This window comes from Thalia democratica, chromosome 9 (genome assembly GCF_965202585.1).
Source record: "Thalia democratica chromosome 9, ktThaDemo2.hap1.1, whole genome shotgun sequence".
NCBI lineage: Eukaryota > Metazoa > Chordata > Thaliacea > Salpida > Salpidae > Thalia > Thalia democratica.
The window spans coordinates 15,033,552-15,058,201 of record NC_139173.1 but is presented as its reverse complement, the minus strand read 5'-3'; the positions used below and the strand labels follow the sequence as shown (position 1 = coordinate 15,058,201).

At 25.8% G+C, this 24,650-nt stretch overlaps 1 protein-coding gene across 8 annotated transcripts in view; it reads left to right on the top strand.

Annotated features, from left to right (window-relative positions):
- The window catches only part of LOC145844025 (uncharacterized), a 55,000-nt gene extending 47,759 nt beyond the window's left edge, over positions 1–7,241 (top strand). For 5 of the 8 annotated variants that reach the window (XM_082951348.1, XM_082951346.1, XM_082951343.1 and 2 more), the window contains 6 exons: positions 763–3,618; positions 4,687–4,809; positions 4,869–4,931; positions 5,014–5,099; positions 5,313–5,506; positions 6,511–7,241. In XM_082951348.1, coding sequence (XP_082807474.1) covers positions 763–3,618; positions 4,687–4,809; positions 4,869–4,931; positions 5,014–5,099; positions 5,313–5,506; positions 6,511–6,584 — 3,396 coding nt within the window. In that variant the 3' untranslated portion in view covers positions 6,585–7,241. The remainder of the gene's footprint in view (positions 1–762; positions 3,619–4,686; positions 4,810–4,868; positions 4,932–5,013; positions 5,100–5,312; positions 5,507–6,510) is intronic. The other 3 variants (XM_082951344.1, XM_082951345.1, XM_082951351.1) reach the window with 3 other exon arrangements.
- The last annotated feature ends 17,409 nt before the right edge of the window (positions 7,242–24,650 follow it).

Below are 24,650 nucleotides of genomic sequence, written 5' to 3'. Positions count from 1 at the left end.
TTTTATCAAATATAAAGGTTTGGCAGTTTTTGATTTTTTACAGTTAAACAAAGTTGACTTTTTAAACAGTTAAGGTTTATTTGGTTCTAAATTTACGCAATAGATATATTTTTTATTGTAATTTTTTATTTTATTTATAACTTGTTTACGGTTTTTTAAATTATGGTTAAAGAAACTGCTAGTTATTTTCTACAATTATTTTAATCCTTCAAGAATTTCTAAAGCTTACGTAAATAAGTAATACTTTTCATAGCTACTAAAGTCTTCTTTTCAGAATTCGTTAATTTTATTATGAGTTTTTTTAAACTTTTTTAAACTTTAACCTAACTTTTTTTTATTTAACTTTATCAATTGATTTTATTTTGTGAATGCATATAAAGTATCTTCTTCTATTTAGTTTGCTAAGTACAAATGATAAAATAAATCAACTTTAGTTTAATTTAATCCATACAGTTTTGTTTTGTTATTCTAGTTGGATTCAAAAATATTAAACTAAAAAGTATTTAAAATTATTAAAGATACACTTTTATCAAAAGAAATGAAATTTTGAAGCTCTATTAACGATTAGGTAAACTAAAAAATAAAAATAGCAAATTTAGAGGCTTTTTTATTTAATATTACAAAACTATATATACTATAAACTGATTACTATTACTAAATGTTTTTAACTACTGTAATTTTTGTAATTAATTTTTATTTACTGATTTTTAGGATTAAAATTTTTTTTTAAAGCTTTTTAAATTGTTTTGAATTGTTTGGCAGATAGACTTAAAAAAAGAAGTAAATCAAAATAATTACACAAACTACGATTGTAATGAAAATAAAAAAGAAGGAACGCTAGTTTTGAATAAATCTTCATTCTTTAAAATAGGCTCAATTATAAATGACTTTAAATCTGAAAATAACAATTTTTGCTGTGAAAAATATAAACTGAAAGCATATAGTACACAAGAAGCATTGGACAAAGAAAACTATTTTACTAAAAATATTAACGATGAGAATACTCGTTACAGGCTTAAAAATGATGACAGTGTAGTTGTTGAAGTTAGAAAATTGTTATTGTACATGACTAGCTGCGCAGATCGAAACGTTAATCGAGAAATAAAGAGTCTAAATAAATTAAAAAACGATCAAAATCGGAACGAAAATGTTGAACAAAAAGACCTTAAAAACAAAAAATCAGCCGAAAAAGTAAAGTGTGTTAACAAAAGTTTAGACATAAGTATACAACCAGAAGAAGAAAATGACCATTTTTACAAAAATATAAGGTTACCAGCTACAGAAAAAGAGCTTTTTAAGAGTTCAGAAAAATATAATTCAGCGAAAATTACTAACTTATTAACAACCAATTACGGCATGGTTAAAAGAGATGTTGCACAAAAACAAATTGCTTTAATAGAAGAAAACAGTTTGGTTGAGACCAATGGTAAGGTGTTATTAAAAATCGATACAAATAATGATGAAATTCAAAACGTTTTAGAATTCATTCTTACTAAAGTTGTTGAAAACGAAAGATTGGGTTTAAAAAAAAAATCAAATAATGTTTTACTAAAAAAGAAAAAAACATTGGAAAGTTTAGTGCATAAAGAAAATGCACACAACTACGCTGAGATTTCTAAAAATATTGTCAGTTTTAAAAATAACAAGGTTACTTTATCACTAAACCAATTAAATAATAAAAATTTAGTAAAAAAAACTGGTTTGATAGATTTAAAAGAGCCTTACAGCGATTTAAAAAATGGCAAAAATAAAAATGAAAGCTTTAAAGATGGTAAAATTTTTGACAAAATAAAAGAAAGTGTTGTAATAATACAAAATGAACAAACTAAGAATACTAAAAACGGAAAAAACTTACTTACAGTTTCCGAAAAGCAGGTTGTAAAATCCTATTTACAAGAACAAAACAATTTAGATAAATCTTTTCAATCAAAAATAAATTCTACTCAGTTACAATTTAATAAAAGTAAGACTAACAAAACTAGTAAGTCTGAAAAAAAATGCAAAGAAGAATCACACAATTTAAAAACTGTTTTCGATGAAAGAAAAAATAGTGATCAAATTAAAATTAAAGATATGACAAAAAACAACTTAAGGGATCTTTATTTAGTTAAAGCTGAAAAGGTAGACGATCTAGAAGACCCTCAATACAATCCACTAAAAAACTGCATCTTTAAAAGTGCTACAAGTGAAAAAAATCATACAATTAAAAGTAAAAGTGGAGACGCTACATCTTATAAAACAAATGATAACTTAATTAAACAAAAACTTAAGGAAAACGAGGTTAAAAAAAGGAGTAAACCTGAAGGTATTTGCAAAGAAGAAACAGTAAATGTTAAAATTTTCAAAGATGAGTTGAAAAATAATCAGGCCAGTAAAACTTATGACGATGCAATTTATAAATCTAAAGTTTTATCTTTACAAAACACTAAACAATTAGATCTTTTTGAAAACTACAACTTAAAAAGTGTTAAAAATGAAGAAAATCATACAGTTAAACTTAAAATTGAAGAAGCTGCAGAAACTTATGACAATAAAGTGAAAATAACAAACAAACCAGTAGTTGTAATGGTTGAGACTGACGATGAAAGTTTTATAAAAATCGAAATGGAACCAGATCAATGTAATTCGATTAAATCTAAAAAACAACTTTTTTCAAAAGCTTTTTCTTATAATAGTAAAAACGACAATATCCTAAGCTTTCAATGTAAAGAAAACAAACTTCTGGCCCAACAAAAACTGACAAGCTTACACAAAAATACCAAAGTAGTAAACAAAGCAATAAAAAATAAAGAAAATAATGATGTTTTGCACTTTTCACCACAACTGAAGTCTAAAGTTGAAAACAAAGATTATGAAATTAAAAAGTTTGTAAAAAAATATATCGAAAAAGACTCAACGAAAATTGATAACAATTCATGTATTTTAAAGAGCTCATCAGAATCTACTAAATTTCCACCATCACAAAAAAAAAAAGCTGTAGGTAAAGTTAGTAACGAAATTAAGCATCATAATTGTAATAATGTTCTTAAAAATGAGTTTCTGACTAACAAGTTACATGAAACCAAAGCAAACATAAACAAAATTCAAATAAACAAGATATCAGCTTTAAGCTGTAATTTACCAGAGGTAAATGTTGATTTTAAAAAGACAGAAAATACAAAAAAAATCTCAAAGGCATCTTTAAGAGTTGATAACAAAAACATCAAGAGCAGATATTCGAGTTTAAAAAAAGGAAATTTACCGGAAAGTTTTACTACGAGTTTAAAAAAAAAAATTAGTTTTTTTTTATATACTAAACTTAAAAAAAGAGCTGAGCTTCAACAAGATACTACAAATAACCCAAAAATAATCCAAAATAAAACATATGCTAAAAAAAACAGTCATCAAAATTATAACCTAATGCAAAAATTAGACAAAAAAATGGATGCTTCTAAACTAATTCACGGAGAAAATCTAAAAAAAGTTAACGTAGATAATAATGCTAGTTTGAGTAAAATGTCTGTTTTTCGATTGAATAAAGATAAAGTTCCAAAAAATTCAGTTGGTATTGAAATATCATTGAAAAGTTCTTCTAAAAATATTTCAAGTTCTTCTGTTAAAAAAATGAAAGTTATTGAGGTTTAAATGAGATAGAATTACGGTGAAGTAGATAAACATTATTTATACATATTTAGCAAAGAATGATGTTTGTGCTTTGAATTAAAATTACATTTATTTTTTTAAGTACTAAAAATCAAACATTCTTTCTAATCATTTAAACATATTTTAGTACAAAAGATGTAATATTTTTTAGTCATAATAATTATTTCGAACTATAAAGTACTCGTTAGTGACTTAGAATTTAGATTTCAAGGAAACATTAAATGCAGCTTAAATAAAGCTTGTAGGTAAGTATGAAAATGGTGATTAGAACAAAAACTTTTTAGAATTACATGTGTAGAAAACTCGTGATAGCTATACTTTATTATTTTCAATACTATAAAAAAGGTTTTCAAGTTACTAATGATATAATAAAAATTATACATTTTTTATGTACTTTTAAATGACTTTTTAACTTGCACACACGTTTGCTAAAAGTGCCATTCTTTAACAGTTTTGCAAAGCTTAGTACTACATTAAATATGTATACAACGCGTTAACTATTTTTCTACATTTTTCTTAATTGTAAGCTGCCTAGTATATAGTTTAGTAATGGTGTTTTGCTTCTCTAATTGAATAATTAACTACCTATTTTTATACGTAATTTGTTTAAAACTATTGTAAATGTATTACACATTTACAAGTCTTAGTATTAAAATCGAGTTTTTTTAAACTTACTTTTTGAAAACAGTTTTTTAATAACCTTTTATTATTTAATCTAAAACGAATAAAACATATGGCACTTTTTAACATTTGTAATATGTACTAAGCACTTGAAAAATTTTTGATTGAATAATATTTTCTTAAATTTTAGTTTCCAGTTGAGTAGGTACTTTTGATCAAACAAAACTTGTGTTTACAATGTACCTTAGCATTTCATTAATTACTTTGTTAAATACGCACTTTCAGTAGAGTACACCCTTTTTTTTATGGTGTAATCAAGTTGCGTACTTAAGTAGATGATAGTATTTTATGAACTTACCTTGCATACTACAAAACAACACAAAATATATTACTGAAACGAATAATAAAACTACAAAATTTTAGCCTACGTCTTCTTCTCATGCTAATCTTAAAAGCAAACATGGCAATAAATTAAACTCTTTCGGAGAAGAACAAGATAAAAAAAGCTTTATTTCTAGAAAAGAGCGCTTAAGTACTAAAACAACGGTAAGAAAAAATAAGTTATAACTGAGTAAAATTTTATCCTTATAAATTTTTTTAAATAGTGTGAGCTCGAAAACTTTGATGATAACTCAATTGTTGTTGAAGACGATAAAGAAGATGTAAAGGTTGTTTTGACAATATAAATAACTTGTTTATAAACTTATTAAGTTTTATATAATGTATTTTTCTGTTTTGAAATGCTTTTAGGTTGAATCAAAAATAAAACCGAAGGATAAGAAGTCAAAGTTAGATTTCAAAAATATTTTCAGCATAAAATCGACTTCTATTAAAAAGTAAGAGAATCTAGTTGTAGTTAATATACGCTCAATTGTAATAAATTTATTTAAGCTATTTTTCATTCACAATTTTACACATTAAAAAGGTTAAAAACATACTCAATGTAAAACTTGTTTTAATTATACTAAATAAAGCTTTTTTTAAATGTTGCTGTTGAAATTTTGCAAAAAAAAGCACTACAGTAAGTTTTTTTCTTGTTGTTGAAACAGTAAAAAGCGTCGTAACAGTTTGTTGTATGGACTTGGTTCTAAATGGTGTGTAGTTCACCCAAAAGTGTGGAAGTATTTTGGCTCAGATGAAGATGAAGAAATTATTACTAGAAGAAAATGTATTTCACTTATTTTAGGATCTATTCTCATACTTCTCTTTCTAGCTATAGCTCTAAGTATTGTTATAGGTTTAGGTATGTTAAACTTTTACAGTATAGTTTACTAGTTTTTTAATTTAAGTAATATTTTTAGTATAAAAATACCAAGTACAAACTGACTTGACAAAGTTTTAAATCAATTATTTTTAAACTTGTTCATACTGTATATAGTTTTTTTATGCTATCACTACAGGGGATGATTTTATTAAATTAAGATACTTTTTTTTTAATAAAATAAAAAAGTATTGTCAGATAATACCAAGCCAAGCGGGATTCTTAGAAATAGAGATTTCCTTATAATAATTATATGTTTATTTGTTTAAACATAAAATGTCATGCCTAAGTAGTTTTTGGCAGTACGCCAGTTTTTACAGTGACAATTATGCTACCAAGCTTGGTTTCCAGAACGCTATTACTTAGAACTGTAAAAACTAAATGTGGCTGTAGAGTTGTCTAATTGTTTTGGATAGCCAAATACTTTCATTTTTTGGTTTAAAGTTTGGTATATCAAGGTTCTAAAAATCATGTATTTTACGTATAACATATATTTACGTGTCTCAGTTTGTGTTGTAGAAAGTTGTTGTAATAAAATTCATATTAAACAAAAGTATAGATTAATGATTTTAAAAAACCAGCTATAGAATTTTCTATACAAAATGTTCACAAGTTTTTGAAAATAACAAACTACTAATAGAAAGGTTAATTATGGATACAATAAGTCTATAAAAAAATTAGAAAAGACTGTTTTATTTTAATAAAAAGTAGATCTTTTAAATATTTTACAAGAAACTTTCTCAGTCCGTTTTTGCTTCAGTTTTTTATAAATTTCCTTTAAATATGAGTTATGACTTAAAGCTTGAAACTTTTAGCCTTATTAAGAACAAAAACTATAAGTTAATAAAACAAGCTATTTTTTTTGAAACATTAATTAAAAAAAGTATTTTGTCAAGTTAAATGTGATATTTAAATTTTTTTTTAACGATGTTGTAACTGAAAATTAAACAATAGTTTCAAAGTAATTTACTTTAAAATATTTTAAGTAGGAGGACGGTCTGAAGAAAAACCAACAGAAGCTCCCCTACAGTTTGTTGTGATTGCTGCAGAAGGCACATAAATACAACTACAACACGTTTTGAGTTTATAAAAAGTTGAATTACCAGTGTATCTAATTCAATTTTCAGAAAACTTTTAGTTTTGTATAAACCATGCAGTGAAAAGAAATTTATTTTTATTATTCTATGTTAAAAGTATTATTTAGAAACTTTTTATTATTTAAGTTTAAAAGCATTTAGACTTAAAACTGCATTACATTATTGTATTATCAAATAAGTATATAACTAAAAATTCGTTTTTATTTCAACACATGTCAAATAACTCCTTGATTTTTTACTAATTATTGTTCTGTTGTTTAGGTTGATTAAATTTTTTCAAAACAAGTTAAAAGATTCTCGACCAATTTTTGTGCTTCAAAATTAATCACAACTTATATTTAATAAGTGTTGAAAGTAGTTTATGTAAAAAAAGTAGTGCAGTGTTCAAATAAAATGTTAGTTCTGAATTAGCAGTAGTTGATTTAAGATCTCCGTAAAAATATTTATTATCATCATATTTTAGTATCAAATAACCAAACGCAAAAATTATTTAGTTCCTTGGCGCATTTTTAAACAATAGTTCAGCTTAAGAGCATCTACAAACTTCTTCATGACCTAGGACTTTGAACTTAACTGGTTTTTTGTTTATTTTTATCATACGTTATCCATCTAAAAGTATTAATTATAATAAATTTGCCTTAAAAATAAAATCAAAGTTGTGCTTTGTATATTTTCATAGCAACAAGACAAATATTGTTAACTAAAACCTAAAATCATGTCTTAGGCAAATTACATTTAATAATGCAGACATTATAAGTAAATAATCATTATAAAATTGTAGTTATATATCATTATATAATTCAATTAAAGGTACAAGATTAAGAATTTTCGCAGTCATTCAGAAATTTAGAGCAAAAACGATAGGTTTCAAAAGTTTTTTATCGCGCTCCCATTTACCGGTAAAAAATTATAATAAACAATACCAAAGTTGCTGCAATATAATGTCTTTTGTTTTTTGGGGCTTTTTATCATATCTTAAGAGAATACTGAAATTAGTTTTTCAAGTTATACAAAACATATGTTAAAAGTTTACGCTTGCTTACACAGCTACAATTGAAGCAGTGATATTTCTGGGAATGAAATATTTTAAGTATTTATTAAAAAAACTAGTTTTGTTTGGATTTTTACATTGTAATGATAAAAAAAAGTGTATAAAAATAGGCTTTAAGTAAAGATTGTACAAGTTATTTTATTCTGCAGTCTTACTAAAAGATTCAACAGCAAACATTTCATAATAAATATTTTTTTGTAAAGAACTTTCAACTTTAGCTTTTCAATACAGTGTTTTAATAAGAATAAATAGAAATAAAGTCATATTGAAATTAAAACAATGACCATTTTATAAAATATAAAATGATAATAAAACTAAAAAGTACTCTTCTTTATAAAAATAACAAATGTTTCTGTGTGTTAGAAAGTTAACACACTTCAACGGAGCTATGTAAAAGATAAATACTGTAAGGAAAGAATAGAAGCTAAAGTAGGTAGATACATGTGTGTATAAAAAATGAGAATGAATACTATAGATTTTTATAGATAAATGCTTAATAATAGTTACAATATATAATATTAAATCCGACTGTTATGACATTATATAATTCTTGTAATTATTAAGTATAAGTTATGATAAAGTAAAGTAGTTAACAAAGTAAAATAACAAATCAAAATACACTCACATGAAAATTGTAGAAATACTGATTCATAAAACTATACTGTCGTTAAATATTCGAAAAAATATTTGAGAATTACGTCACGATATTATATTCTAGTACATTAACTTAAAAAAAAACAATCATTTACCTTGCATTACAAGATAGATAATTTATTACTTGTGTTTAGAAAAAAGCTGTAAGACGATTAATTCAATTTTTTTTACTATTACTTTAAATATATAACAAGTAATCTATTGTAAATAAAAAGAAGTAAAATAGCAAAAATACACCACTGAATTAATAAATTAATTAATGAATTCAAACTGACGTGCCACGAAATGTTGTATACTTATCATTTAATTATAGTTTAAGGTAATTAAAGCTACAGAAACTTGGGGTTATATATTTTTATAAAATGTTTATAATGGTTAAATGTAAATTATAATATGTGTAAACTTAAGTACAACTTAAAATAAAAATTTTAAGTTTAGATTTTAAAACTTAAACCACTTACACGCAGACCCGAAAGACACCAAAGTCCAAAACTAAAACTGTTATTAAGCATTCACAGCCCTGATTAATAACTAACTTACAGCACCGTACATAAAAACACCACAACTTAAACTGCATATAAATTGCATATAAAGTAAGATAATTAATTATTACTTTAGAAAAGAGTAGTAGAGTGTTAAAATTAAATACATTTGAAACATATGTTTTAAATATATAACAAATTACGAATTTGTGTTTAATATGAATGTAAATGTGTAAAACAACAAGGTGGTTTTGAGCTAAGTGTAAACATGCAGTAAAAAGATCCTCTCTCCGATCTATTGGGCGTAGTAGGTAAAAAATTACGGTTTATCTGTTATTTGAATACAGGCTTCCAATAAAACTCGGAGCTTAACACATAAAAAAAATAAAAAATCAAATATTTGAGTAATAAGCAAAAACCAGGTTGGAGAATGAAAAGTGACTTATACAAAAAATGTATAAAATAATAAACAAGTAAAAGTTATGTAAGGATATAAAATTATATTAATATATACAAAGTGAAAGTGTAAGTTTTCATGTGAAAGAAAAGGTAAAGGTGAGAAAGCGCCAATATTTTATTTGAAGAAGAACCGCCGGTTGTCTTACTCGACTATATATTTTTCATTTTCATTAATGTGTTAAGCTACAAGCTTGATGAAAGCCTGTATTTAAATCACAGATAAACCGTACTTTTTTACCTAATTCTCCCAACAGATCGGTGAGAGGATTTTTTTACTGCAGCTTTATACTTAGCACATAACCACCGTGTTGTTTTACACATTTACATTCATATTAAACACAAATTCGTAATTTGTTATATATTTAAAACATATGTTTCAAATGTATTTAATTTTAACACTCTACTGCTCTTTTCTAAAGTAATAATTAATTATCTTACTTTATATGCAATTTATATGCAGTTTAAGTTGTGGTGTTTTTATGTACGGTGCTGTAACTTAGTTTTTAATCAGGGCTGTGAATGCTTAATAGCAATTTTAACTTTTGTGCTTTGGTGTCTTTCGGGTCTGCGTGTAAGTGGTTTAAGTTTTAAAATCTAAACTTAAATTTGTTATTTTAAGTTGTACCTAAGTTTACTCATATTATAATTTACATTTAACCATTATAAACATTTTATAAAAATATATAACCCCAAGTTTCTGTAGCTTTAATTACCTTAAACTATAATTAAATAATAAGTGTTCAACATTTCGTGACACTTCAATTTAATTTTTTTAATTTATTTATTAATTCAGTTAATTATGTTTGTTGTTTTTCTTCTTTTTATTTACAATAGATTACTTGTTATGTAGTTAAAATAGTAGTAAAAATGTTTTTTAATTGATATGCCTGACTGCTTTTTTCTAAACATAAGTAATAAATTATCTATCTTGCAATGCAACGTAAATGATTTTTTTAATGTTTTTGTAATAGAACATAACATTGTGACGTAATTCTTGAATATTTTTTCCAATGTTTAACGGCGATTAAGTCTTATGAGTCAGTATTTCTACAACTTTCATGTGAGTTTATTTTAATTTGTTACAGTATTTTGTATTCTACTTTACTTTATCATAACTTAGATTTAATAATTACAAATATTATACAATTCTATAAAAGTCGGGTTAACATTATATATTGTATATAATACTAAACATTAGTCCATAAAAGGGGTCGGCAAACTGCGGCCCGCGAGCACAATTTTTTTTTGAATGGAATACGGCCCGCGAAAGAAAATTTTGTGGCCCGCGAGCATGTAAATGTGGCCCGCTTAGCAAAAATTTATTTTAAGTTAAATTTTTTTCGGTAGTTTGGTTAATTTTATTAATATCGTTTTGGAATCCCTGTATAACATTTAAAAATAATTAAAAGACTTTACTACTTTAGCTTAAAAATGTAAAAAAGACAGATTAGCATTCTAACAGGTTTTTTTTTTCTCAGTTTCATAGTATTTATTTTTCTTACAACAGCAAGCAATTTTCAGAAAAAAAAGCGTAAAGAGTGCCTGGATTTAATAAGTTAGTTATATAATACCTATTTAAAAAAACGACTTGCAAATGTTTTCTATTTTGTACAAAAGTAATGCACAGTAATTGACTATATTGTAGTTTTTTTAAAGTTTAGGTTTAACTTTTTAAATGTTTTTTATACCTAAGTTTCTTTTATATATGTTTATTACTAAATTTTATGTTTGAGAATGCATAAAAAATTTAAACTAACATAATAATAAGAAATAAGCTTTATTTTGGTTTTGACATACTTTGATTTTTTAGAAGTTTTCTTCGCAGTTTAAATTAATTCCTATGCACACCAATTTAAAAAGGTGCTCATATTTTAAACCACTTGTTATTTAAAACCTTAAGTTAGATTAAGTGTATTTGATGCATAATTTTATAACATTATTGTTTCTACATGTAATATCTAAGTGTGTACACACACTCTTAAAACAATATAAACGAGAGAAATTAAATAGTTATTGTCAGCTATGCATTTTCATTTTTTTCAAACAATGTTTTTTGGCAAATTAAGTTAATTTTTATGCGTTGCATATTAATATACACAATTGCTGTTTTTTTGGAAGTACATACCTATTTAATACAAACTAGATTTAGGGATGGTAAATTTATTAAGTTTGTACATTCTTAATCAAAATATTCAAATTCCAGCAAATAAACAACTAAACATTGCCACACATTCAGACTTTGACCATATGAAGACTTCAAAACTCAGGCCAATTTAGTCACTTTTTCAGTTTTTGGCTTGAATTGCTTTTTATATACGAAAATATCAGGCAAATTTTTAGTCACTCAGGCTAGCTTTTTTGCTTTAAAGAGTGGCAAATTAAACTTATGATGTATGCTTTGTTTAATTCATAGTATTGGTTTAAATTATATTATATGTTAAATTTTAAGTGTTTCAGCTGATATAATTCGAAATATTATTTACATTGTTTTATATATATAAGTGTGAACAATCAGTGTTGCAAAAAAACACGAGTCGCGGAAAAGCTTGAATTTGAGAATTTTAGAAAAAACCTGGAATTTCAAACAATTTTTATATTTAAAGTAATTAGATTTCGATTTGACACAAAAAATCTACCATATAAATATTTTATTTTGTTAAAAAACATATTTAAAGTAGCTGGATAGTATCTTTTTAATATTGATATATTCTTTAAGACAGTTTTCTTACTTTAATTTCATACTAAAAATGGAAGAAAAATAATTTATTTTCAAAAACTTTCATATTGGTGCATTGCACCTTTGCTTTTAAAATGTATTTACCTATTGTTGTGCTTTGGATTGGAACTAAACCTATAAATTCTTCTAAAATGTCAAAGTTAGTAAAAAAACTTTTAATAAAATTACTGTGTGAGCAATTTTTGTTGTATCAGTGCTCTCATCTTAACAGATTGATTAAAGTCCTAATTTGATTTACGCGGCTTTATAATCTTCAGACATTTTCTAAACACGACTTCTTGTTGTCATTGAAGAAATAAACAAAAAAATACTATCGCTGACATAAATTGTTAAAAAGAAATTAAATTCTAAATAGTATCTTCTTTTTAGTAATTACTTTTGCTACTTTATATTTTTCCAAAACAATTTTTTCCAGTCTGTAGTCACTGAAGATAATCATGTGCTTTGTTTGAACTGACTTTAGCGTTTTGTTTGTTTTTTTCGTTTCTCGCAATAACTTCTAACTAAGGTTTTTTACTTCTTATAGCTCGTCTTATATTTCACATATACTCTTTTTAAATGCAATACTTTTATTGCAGATAAAGAATTGCTATAATGCTTAAAAATTTTTAAGTTTTTCTACTTCATTAATGACTTAATAAACTTTTATTCTTTTGTTAAAATTTTTTAACGAATTTAATTGTCCATTCAAGCTGACTTATAATTCTTTTTGCTCTATGTTTAATTTACTGTTAACAAACTTCGTTATTTCTTTGTTTTGTCAACTTTATTTTAAACAGAGTTGCCAAACAAACAGGCTAATTTAAAAATTTGATAACTCAGACTAGGTTAAACCTGTTTGAAACACTTTTTTAAAACTCAGATAAGTGTGAAACTTTAATTTCAAAAACTTTGAATAATTCTTCGAATTCTCAGAACTTTTTTTTTAACTGTAGTGTAGATTACTAATTGTATTTGTTTCTTGTCTTCTTACATATTGTGTACTTTTTTATAATGATGATAATTAGAATAAGTATATAAGCTTGATTAACAGCAAATTTTTAGCTTTTTCAATTTTTAATAAACTTAGGCTGGTTTGATATTATTTAGATTTTTTTGCTTTTAAAATGGCAACCATGTAAAAGACTAATTAATTACTAATAAGGTATTTGTTTAAAGTGTTCGACAATTAATTATGTTAAAGAATTTGTTTAAGCTTTCTACAAAACACATAGATATCAATTTTGTATAGTTAACTAATTACTGAATTTTTTTATGAGTGTAAACTATTTAAGACTTAAAAACTATTTTTAAAAGTAATTTTTTTCAGAAATATGAAAAAAGGGTGAATAATATAAAAAATGACTTTTTGACACATCCCAAATGTAGATTGATTAATACTTCTAAGTCCGATGTAGGTCGCATAGTTAAGGTTAAGATTGACTGTATTAATAAGGCTGTGCGTTTAAAATCTAAACTTATGCAGTGGACTGATACAGACCAAGTCTTAAATTGGTTCACTGGTTTGGAAAAACAAACGTACAGCTTTTTTAAGTTTGATGTAGTCGATTTTTATCCTTCTATCAGCGAAGAATTGGTAATAAAATCACTAAAATTTGCTGGTATTTATACTAACGTACCTACTGAAGATTTAAGTCTAATAAAAAACGCATGTAAAATAGTACTTTATGAACAAGGAAACCTGTGGCAAAAGAAGAGAGCAAATAACACCAGCTCTCTTTTTGATGTAGCGCAGGGATCGTTCATGGGTGCAGAGTTATGTGAATTAGTAGGTCTTTTTTTGTTAGATGGGTTGAAGAATATCTTTGGTTTAGAAAGAGTTGGGTTGTACAGGGACGATGGTCTAGCTGTACTGCCCAATTCTTCTGGCTTTATAGTTGAAAGGCTAAAAAAACAAACGCACGCCTTCTTCAAGTCTATGGGGTTAAGAGTCACTATTGAATCACCAATGTTGACGACTGACTACCTGGATGTGAAGCTCAACTTGCATGATCTCTCATATATGCCTTATAAAAAGCAAAACGCAAAAATTATGTATATAAATAAATATTCTAGCCACCCAAAAAATATTATAAACCAAATACCAAAAATAATTAATAAACGTTTAAATAAAAGATCAAGCAACGAAGAAAACTTTTTAAAGACGAAACAAGATTACGAACTAATAATGAAAAAATGCGGTTACAATGATAAACTTAATTTTGAAACAACGGAGCAAAAAAACTAAACGACCAATAAAAGTAAAAGAAAGCGAAATATAATTTGGTATAATCCCCCATTCTGTACTTCAGTTAAAACAAACATCGGCAGAGAATTTATAAATCTAGTAAAAAAACATTTCAACAAAAATAACCCATTATCAAAGATATTTAACAAACATAATATGCGAATCAGTTATTCATGTATGGCGAATTTGGAGAGATTAATCAAGTCACATAATCAAAGGATTTTAAACAAAAGTAATTCAATCAAAAATCAGTGTAATTGCGCCGGTGGCTGTAAATACAATTTGAATGCCGGTCAGAGAACATTATTTACAAGGCAACAGTTAACTCTGACCTTGAAAAGAAGTTCTACATCGGCTTATGCTCCACTCAATTCAGATTTCGGTATGCCAACCATAAAAAATCCTTTAAAGGTGGTGTATACGAAAATGAAGCTGAGCTTTCGAAGTATGTTTGCGGCCTTAAGCGCAAAAACATTGATTTTAAATTAACTTGGGAGGTGATAAAAAGAGCACAGCCAATAGCAGATGGTAACAACCCTGTTTGTAGGCTGTGCTTAAAAGAATCAACAGCCGTTATGTATGCGTTAAAAAAGGAAGGTTGTTTAAATAAGAGAAGCGAATTTATATCGTCTTGTCGACATATAAAAAAGCTTCTCTTAAAACACAACAAATTTTGAAGCATTTTATAGTCAATTAACTGTTGTTTTCGTTAATTTTAGTTGTTTGATTAGTTAGAAGGTAGATCGATTTTTGTACTGAATATTTGTAATGTACAATATTACGTCATACTGTTTTTTGTTTTTTTGCATAACTTTTGTATCTTTGCTTAGTACAGTGCTTTTTATTTTGAATTTAACTGGCTGATGATCAAAGCTTTATGAAAAATTAAAGCTTTGTGAAACATATGTTCCAGAATTTTTAAAATCGCCATTTGAATAAATTATATATATATATATATATATACTCCAGATAGCAAATGATTAAATTTAAATTTTGTATAGTTAATATATAAAATGAAGTTATAGTCGAATGTACAACTTAAATTTAATTTTAACCAAGAACTAGTGCTAGTACAACATAACTATTTACTACTATCAAAAGTTATTCAGTAATAAAAGTATATTAAAGCGAACCAAAGATAAAGGCTCACAACTATAGTGTTTAAATTTTGAAATAATTAGAAAAACGATTAACATAAAAATACTTAATTCAAAGATTTTCAAAGTCTAGTTTGATAAACTAGTTTTATCTATTTACATAAACTTGGATTTTAAAATGTTTACATAAAGCTTCCAGAATAAATAGCTGAAAAAAGTTTTCAGCTCGCATTAATAATGAAAAGTTCTCCTCCTTGTAGTTACTGGCAAACTTATGAATGTCAAATAAGTGTTAGCCAAATGCAAAAAAAAAGTTTTTTTAAGGCTGATCAGTATGTATGTAAAACCTTTGAGACGTTTTTCAACGTAGTTACTAACACAGTAACAGCTAAATTCATAGACTACGTTGCTTTTTTTAGGTGGAAAAAAGGTCTTGTTATTTTTTTTCAGTGCTCAATTAGTGTACAAAGTTGTTTTCAAGCGTACATAAAAAAAAATCTTGTTTAGTTCCTCACACTTTTCCTAGAGAATCTCAGAAGTATTCCTAGGATAAGGAAGTCTTAAGTGGACTAGAAACTTCTGAAGACCATTAATTTTTAACCATGTTAAAATTCTTGCTATGGCTATAAAGTTTGATACTAAGTTATCTTTATAACAATAAAAAAAAATATTTTAAAGTGTTTTCAAGATAGCAAGCAGATCAAATTCTGGTGAAGCGCTTAAGCATACCCGTTAAAACTCATAATTTCTGCTTGATTGGACCAAAAGATGTACAGTAAACGTAAAAAAAAAAGCCTCTGAACTCAACTTGCGAAGGATTTTACTTATAAGCTCGTTGTCTTAAAGATCCTTTTGTACCTTAGGAACTACGTGTAGTAGTGACTATGTGAGAAAAACACCTCAAAGGTTTTAATCACAAATTGATCAGCATGTGCCAAAAATATTTAAAAGCTTGTATACTGCTCTATCAGAAAAACCTAGGAAAAATTATTTTTGTGCGATAAGACAACACTTAATTGATAATCATGAGTGTGTCAGTTACTACAAAGAGTTAAAGACTAAGAGGTGAACTTTTAACTTTCAATGCATGCTTAGAACATTTTTTCAGCGAAATATTCTAGAAGCCTAATGTATACAATCGGGTTAAATGAGATTTTAAACTCGGACAATTCAAGTTCCGACAATACAATCGTTAACGCCTTGTGTAAACAGAAAAAGTTCGTTTATAAGACTAAACTTTTCATATAACTATGATATATAATTTTATATTTATCGTTTTCTTAAATATTTTTAAAGCTTAAGTTTGTTATTGTAAGTTTTTATCGTTGGTTCGCTTTAGTATGATTTTAAACCTAATAACTTTTAATAACAGTAGCAAGCAGGAATGTTGCTTCAGCACTAGCCTTCGAATTCTAACTTGATAGTTACGTCATTTTATATAACTTTAATGCTGTTATATACAAATATTGTTCTTAATGTTTTTGTTTCAATATTTTTTTCAGTTTATTCCTAATAAGATATTGTATTAAAAGACACTCTTGAAAGATTTTTACTTTAGATTATTTAGTATAAAATGTGTGTTGTTAAATTTTATAATAAAGCTATAAAACAGAAAAAGTTGATCAAATATTCTGTACATTAATTAATAAAATCTATCTTTAAAGTAAATCAAAAAAAGCTTTGAGATAATAAATTATAGCAAATATTGGAGCCTATACTGTAAATACTCGTAAATATTTCAGACTTGATCTTATTCAATTTTTACTTTTTTACTAAACTATTTTAAACTCGATCATAATGAATTTGATTATATTTAACTCGATCATACTAAACTCGATCATATTAAACTCGATCATATTAACTTTATAACTTTAAACTTGATTACTTTATTTATACTCAATCGTTTTAAACTCGATCATACTAAAATCGATTATTTTAAGCAATATCTTATTAAACTCGATTATCTAAGCTCGATCTTATTAAACTTGGTCATTTTAAACTTGATCTTTTAAAACTGTTTTTGTTGTATAGGAAATTTATAGCAACAGATTTGTTTGTGCTTTTTTACTAATTTTTAAAATTTTGAATATTAAAATAAACAAAAATTTAGTTGATCTAAAAATTCTTCTTTCAATTCATTTAGTTAAAAAATTATATTGTTTTATATATGCGGTAACACATTTATTAATACCGATACTAAAGTCATACATTTTTATTTAGTTAATTTTTTTACTCAAAACTAAACATATTCATTAACTAGAAATATATAAATGTAAAAAAAGTTGAATCCAAGTATAGTGCTAATTTTCAAACGGTACTTTAACAATGTCAATAAATTGTTTACAATTTAAATTAAATAATCTTTAAGTGGTCTATAAATGTGGCAATTTGAAATTGAAAAAAAAAACATCTATATTAAAAAAAGATATGTGTTTTTAAAAAATCAATATTTTCTTTTACAATACTTTAGTATGTTTATATTATAATAAGCAAGTCCTATAACCACAAAGTAAAGCTAAATTATTTATTAGGTGTTTCATTAAAAGTTACTTAGTGCTTAATTACAAACGATGTCTGTGTTACATAGTGATCTACCTAATCCACTACTTAGGATCCAGCCGGATCCGGACTCGGATCTTTATTTATTTAAGATCCGACCGGATCCGGATCCTAAATGTTTTGTGTAGTTTCAATAGAGAACAAACTTATAAAATTTAATTATCATAGTACCATTAGTTAGTAAAAAATGTTTAATACAAATATATTGTTAAAAAAAACACACTGTTATTTTCTAAATATTTTATATGAATACAAGAAAAAAGAAAGTTGTAATAAAAAAAATCTTTCTATACGAAATCTTAGTTTAAACTAATTAAAAGATTTGAATTTTTAGGTACTTATACGACTAAACTTAAATGTACTTTGTATGACGTAAAATATACAAATTATATGTTAGAATGCTTAAAACAATGATAAGCTGTACATTATACTTTTATTTACAAAATTTCGAGCTATAAGATAAACAATAACTTCTTAAGCAACTATTTACATATATAAAAGTAAGTCATTTAGTAAATAACATTTACTTATATCAACGCGATTAAGCTACTAAGAATCCTTTTCTTGTTTTTTCAAGTTAAGATGAAGAAATAGAAGTTTTTCGCCGATTTCTGGAAGCAATCGATTTTGCTTTTGTTCGTACAAATTACCAGTTTCTATAAATAACCTTTCAGAATAAACAGAAGATGGTGGTGCCGAAAGATACCTTCTTACAAACCTGGCAAGATGTGTGTAGTGTCGAAAAATTGCTGCCTTTTAAAGTTATAGTAACTAAATATTAAATGAGCTGTATTTGTTGAGTTTTTAGATTATTAAATATACTCAAATGAAAACAATATACTTAAATTAAAACTGTAAAGACATTTAAGCAACTGAAGTACATTAAAACTTAAATATATGTCTTATATAAAAAAGAAAATGTTTTATGTTTATAAATAGAACAAGGTTGTAAAGTCAGTAGAAGAATCTGCATGAAACTTTAAATTAATAGTTCACTATTTTTACTCTAATGGATGTATGTGCCTGTATGTTTAGAAAAAATGGTTGAATTAACTAAACTTTAATTAGTTTGTTTGGCTTGACTAATTTTATATAAACTAAATGTTTAAAGTACAGTAATCTAAGTATATAAAACTGAAAGAAGCTGATCGCGTAAAAAAAGTTTTTCCAAACTAAATTGATCCGGATCCGGCCAAATCTCATGTAGGATCCGGATCTTGTATCTGTTAAATCACTAGTGTTACCCAAACTAAAAAAAATTAGCTGCTCCTGTTACAATAACATCTTAACTTATATGTATTTAGTTTAAATAAAGTAAAAATCAGATGAAATTTTACTCAAATTTTATTTTTGGTGATTTCAAAGTTTTGTAAATATTCTAAAACTTAAATCGTATTTTCAGCGTCTAGAATTGACGAATTAAGAAACAGCTATATTTATTAAATCTTTATTTATTACGGCTTTGATAAAAAAGAAGAGATTTTAAACAAATTTAGTGAAATTCGTTTAACTAATACTGTAAAAATTACTTGGTTTAATTTTAAATTTTATAGTTAAATTTGAAACGAAATTGTAAATCTTGACAAATACAGTTTTAATTTTTAAACTTTTTTATTTTAATTATTAAATATGTAAAAAATTGAACTTCATAAATATCAGAAAAGATTTGTTATAAATTCACAATTATTGCTTAAATGAAGACAAATAATTCACAAATTACGGTTGACATGTGCCAACGGCATACACTATTTTAAAGTTTTGAGAAAAAAATTGTTTTAGAACTAAAAAAATTGTAAAAATAAAATCATTCACTTAGCTTTCTCAAAACAATTATCCCGCTTTCCAAAACAACATTTTTTATTTGAAGGATTTTATTTCTTTCAAATGCGTATATATCGGCGTTTGTCTTTCAAATACTCATGAGTTTTAAATTGTGTCGTCTTAAGTTACGATGCAGTTTGCATGATCAATGAATCATCAAGTTAAATTAAATATCTAGTTAAGAGTTACGACTTTAAGAACATCGAGCATCTAGTTTCAATGGGAACGGGTCACTTTTGCACGAGCGTCACTTTTGCACGGCGTCACTTTTGCACGAGGGGACACTTTTGCACGTGGTCACTTTTGCACGGTCGTCACTTTAGCACGAGGAGATACTTTTGCACGTAGGGTCATTTTTGCTCTGCATCACTTAAGCACGGCATCATCTTTGCACGACGACATTTTTTCACGTTTACAATTTTTACGGAACATCTTTTTTGGATGCAGGCCAATTTAAAGTGTTTTAGTTAGTACCAAATCTGTAACATAAAAAGAAACTGAAATCTAAAATTTTATAACATACTTATATTAAAGGCAAAAAATGAAAGATTTAAAATCTTAAACAGTAAAAACTAATGTTAGAAAAAACCTAAAGAAAAGATATAATAAAATTATTATAAAAGATTCATTTCAGGGACAAAAAAATTAATTTATTTAGAAACTAAGATAAAAAAATACTTTAAGTGTAGTAAATTCTTCTAGTTTATTTTGAGTTTGAATATATTAATTAACAGCTATGCCTTTTTATATATTTTACTATACGATTACAAGTTTATTGTCCATATGATGGACTTAAGCATCAAAACCTAGACTGCTTAAGCTGAAAGACACATTAAAAAAAATAACACAAAACGTTTATTTATTAAAACAAAGATAAAAACATAATTTGATATAAAATTTATAGGTTAACATAAAAAGCAAAATTTTAACCTTTTGATACTTTTGATGAACATAAATTTAAACTTCCAAATGTTGCTCTCTCATTGGCTTATTTCATGATCATGCAACATTATAGTAATGAAATAATCCAAGTTTAAATCATGAAAAATTCGCTATTATATTGCTATTTTTATTCTCACGCTTATTTAAAAAAAAAACTTTTCATATAACTAAAAATCAACATCAAGTAAAATCGGAAATACCTTTAAATTACATAAATTAACTATATATATTTTTTTAATTTAACATTTGTTTAAAATTAAAAAAAAAATTAAAATATTTGTTTAACAACTATATAATGCTAATTCTAACATCAAGAGAATATAAATAGAAAATAAGTCTCAAGATTCGTGTTTTAAAGCCCTACTAAATTAAGTTTATATTTCTGTTTAAAGATTAACGAAATTCAATTTATTTTTATTTAAAATATTCAAAACTGTTTAAATTTAAAATTAAAAAAACTGTGTTGATCTAGTTCATTTAGATAAAGATTATAAATATGAATTAATGAATTATGGTACGTTATTATATTGTTCTACGTAAAACTTTAAATAAAAACATTACATTAAAATTTCTTTAAAAAACTACCACATTTTATTCATTCAAAACAACTTGGTTTTAAAAGCGAATACTATTAAAGTTGAAAAAAATAATATTTAAGTTTTTTAAACTTTTATTTGAGTAAACAAAAATTAGAAGCGTGAAAAAGTGAAGCTCCCTTCAAAATTGACTGGTATTTAAAATTTTCGCAGTTCATAAGTATATGTGAAAATATAATGCCGTGCAAAAGTGACGCTTTGCAAAATTGTCGCCATGCAAATGTAACGTCGTGCAAAATTTTGACGTGTAAAAATGTTACCGTGAAAAAGTAAGGCCGTGCAAAAATGACCCTCCGTGCAAAAGAGTCACCGTGCAAAAGTGACACCCACCCAGTTTCAATATCAAGAATATAAAATAGCGAAAATTAGTTCTTCTAAGCTGTTAGTACAGTAACCTCTCGCATCTTTACGCACTCGTGACGTTACGCACTCTCGTCTAATTACGCTTATTAGAATTCAAAAACATTCAAAAAATAAAATTTTTGTTTTTTTTAATATTGCACAAATTAGGTTTATTGTATATTTTTTATTTAAAATATAGTTTCAAATGCAAACTTACCTATCTATATCTTTAGACTTTGTAAACTTATGTTCCTTAACTAATTGATAAACATTTAGTTATAGTTCAGTATATCAGAAGTTTTGTTAACAATAAGAGATTGAATTAGAATTTTAAAAGAAATATGACTGTGTCAAATAGTGTAAATTCCTAGTTAAAAAATCCATTAATATACCTTTCATACAGTGCAAGGTAAGTTTATCCTTATGTGGGCAAAGGTGAAATTTAAAAAAAAGTTGTAGTAACATAAACATTTTTTCTTATACTTAACATATTTTTGTTCAAAAGAAGAAATCCATTACAGCACTAAATGCATATTTTTTTAAAAGCTATAGAAACAAATTTTTATATAGACACCACACCTGTTCTTAATTGTAAGCAATTGCTTAATTATAAATTGAATTTGCTTAGTAGAATAGTATAATGTTAAGTATCTAATAAGTCACATATAAATAAAGATAAAATCTACTTAACTGTTCAAGATATAGACTTAATTGTTTGCTAACAAAAGATCCTAGAGAAGTAACTTCACTGGAATATAAATAAAAACAAATTATACAATAATCTTCCTTTATTCTACCAACATATGTTTCTGTGTGTCAACGAATCAACACACTTCAACTGGGTTCTGTAAAAAGAATAATTACTGTAATGAGAATATTAATATTAAGTATTTTACCTATTAATAACTATTATCTGTAGAAATATCTTATTTTAATGAAAACATGTATACACCTACTTTATTTTATGCTTCTATTCTCTCATTACAGTAATTATTTTTTTACAGAACCCAGTTGAAGTGTGTTGATTCGTTGACACACAGAAACATATGTTGGTAAAATAAAGTGAGATTGCTGTATAATTTGTAAAATCTACTTATTATTAAAAGATGTAAAAATTTTCTACATTTTTTTTAATATATGTATAGTTTTATCTTTTGTTTTTACTCCCCAGTCTACTTTTAACTAGAAGCAATATCAAAAAACAGCCATTACAGTAAGTATATATGGTACCTCTCGTATCTTTACGATCTCTCATATATTTACGCACTTTTTCTGTAAACACAATGTGCGTAAATAAGCGAGAGGTAAATGTAATTATAAACTTTACGATTGTTATTACTTTTCATAGTTTTTACCTGTGTAGTGATTTAAACTTTTTTTTTCTGATTTGTTGTAACTAATATTTTAATAATAAAGTAATTTTATTTGATTTTAAGTGTGTTATATTTTATAACTTAAAAATCACATACTTTAAGTAAGATTATATTATTTGTAAACTTAGTACTTTAAGCTACTTGTAAGTAAGACACATAATTTAGCTAAGTACTTGGAGACCACATATTTAGGACCATAAACATAACCAGTTTTATAAATATATCTCTATGGTTACATTGGAGACCTAGCAGTGTCTATCAAGAACCTGGTACCTTCTGGTTAAGAATCTTTAAGCAGTAAACAGAAGAGATGCACACGAACAACAATGACGGTCTCAATCTTAATAATTCTCATCAAGCAGAGATGATGGAAGATAATGTTAAATTTTATTCGTCAAATAGTATTCAAAAGAAACTTAGGAAATTAAGGCAAGTTTAGCAGCTAACAAATAAAGAAGAGTTAAAAATATTGTAAAACGAAACTCAGAATTTGAATAATAGATTAAATTAGTCTAGCCAACCGCATAAAGAACGTGCGATGCTAGAAAAACGCGAACCTTTTTACGATAATTACGAAAAAAGTAATCAAAATAAATTTAATAACTTTAGCGAAACATTTGAGGCGTAAAGACTAAGTAAAAAATTTAAAAGATTAGACTTTCTAAGAAACCCTTGTGACATCATAAATTATTTAGAGGAAGAAGTGCTTTATTAAATTATTTCTAGTTATATAGAAAAGTATAGGTTTTTAAACAGGGTTTTGGCCGAGGGGAGAGTTGTCAGACTATTATAACATGACAGAACGATGTGAAATATATTGAAGTTTGTTAAGAAACTTTTTTATTGTTAGGGACAATCAGTTAGCTGAGTTTTTAGATAAAATTCCTGAGCAGGACATAATTTTTTTTTTGAATCCTTGATGCCCTTTTCGATCAAATATAAGTTTAGTAACATTTTGATGAAAGCTTAGAAGCTTTCAAAAAAAAGGACTAGCCATATGGAATGCTCATAAAGTAAACGCATTAATACCTAACTAAACAAGTTAATTACGATAGACTACAGCAGTATGAGCAAAATCTTTATAAGTCTAAAAGAAATTACCATAAGCAAGGTCGTCTTAATCATCAACAAAACTTTCATCTAAGAGATAATCGTTTTAATCATTATCACATTTATCGCCAACATAATCAAGATATAGATAAAGTTAAACCAACAAAATCATACAATGGGAACTATAGTAATAATTTAATAGAGCATTATGCTTGTCATGTCATCAATATTTACCCACCAAAACATCTAATACAACTAAAGTTTCACAAAAAGCCAAAGAAAAAGCTCAGGTAACCATACAAACTGTAGCAATTGGAGTAACTGGTAAAGTAATGTGGTTTATGTTCGTAAAAGTTACGGTTTTTTTCATCGTGATGTTCGTAACAGCGATATTTTTTTCATTATATAGCTATCATCAAAAACAACACCAAAAAATTCTTAAGGTCTGTTGTGCAAGGAAAAGAAGTCCAGTTTGATGTTGTTATAGGTAAAAAGAGCATGTCAGAAGCCGCAAACGTAACAGATCCTAATGGTAAAACAGTTTAAGGGTCTAAGTAAGTACTTGTAGACAAATATTCAAACTACAACCAAAGGTTTCAATAAAAAATATTAAACTAAAACCATCATTCAAGTAACCCC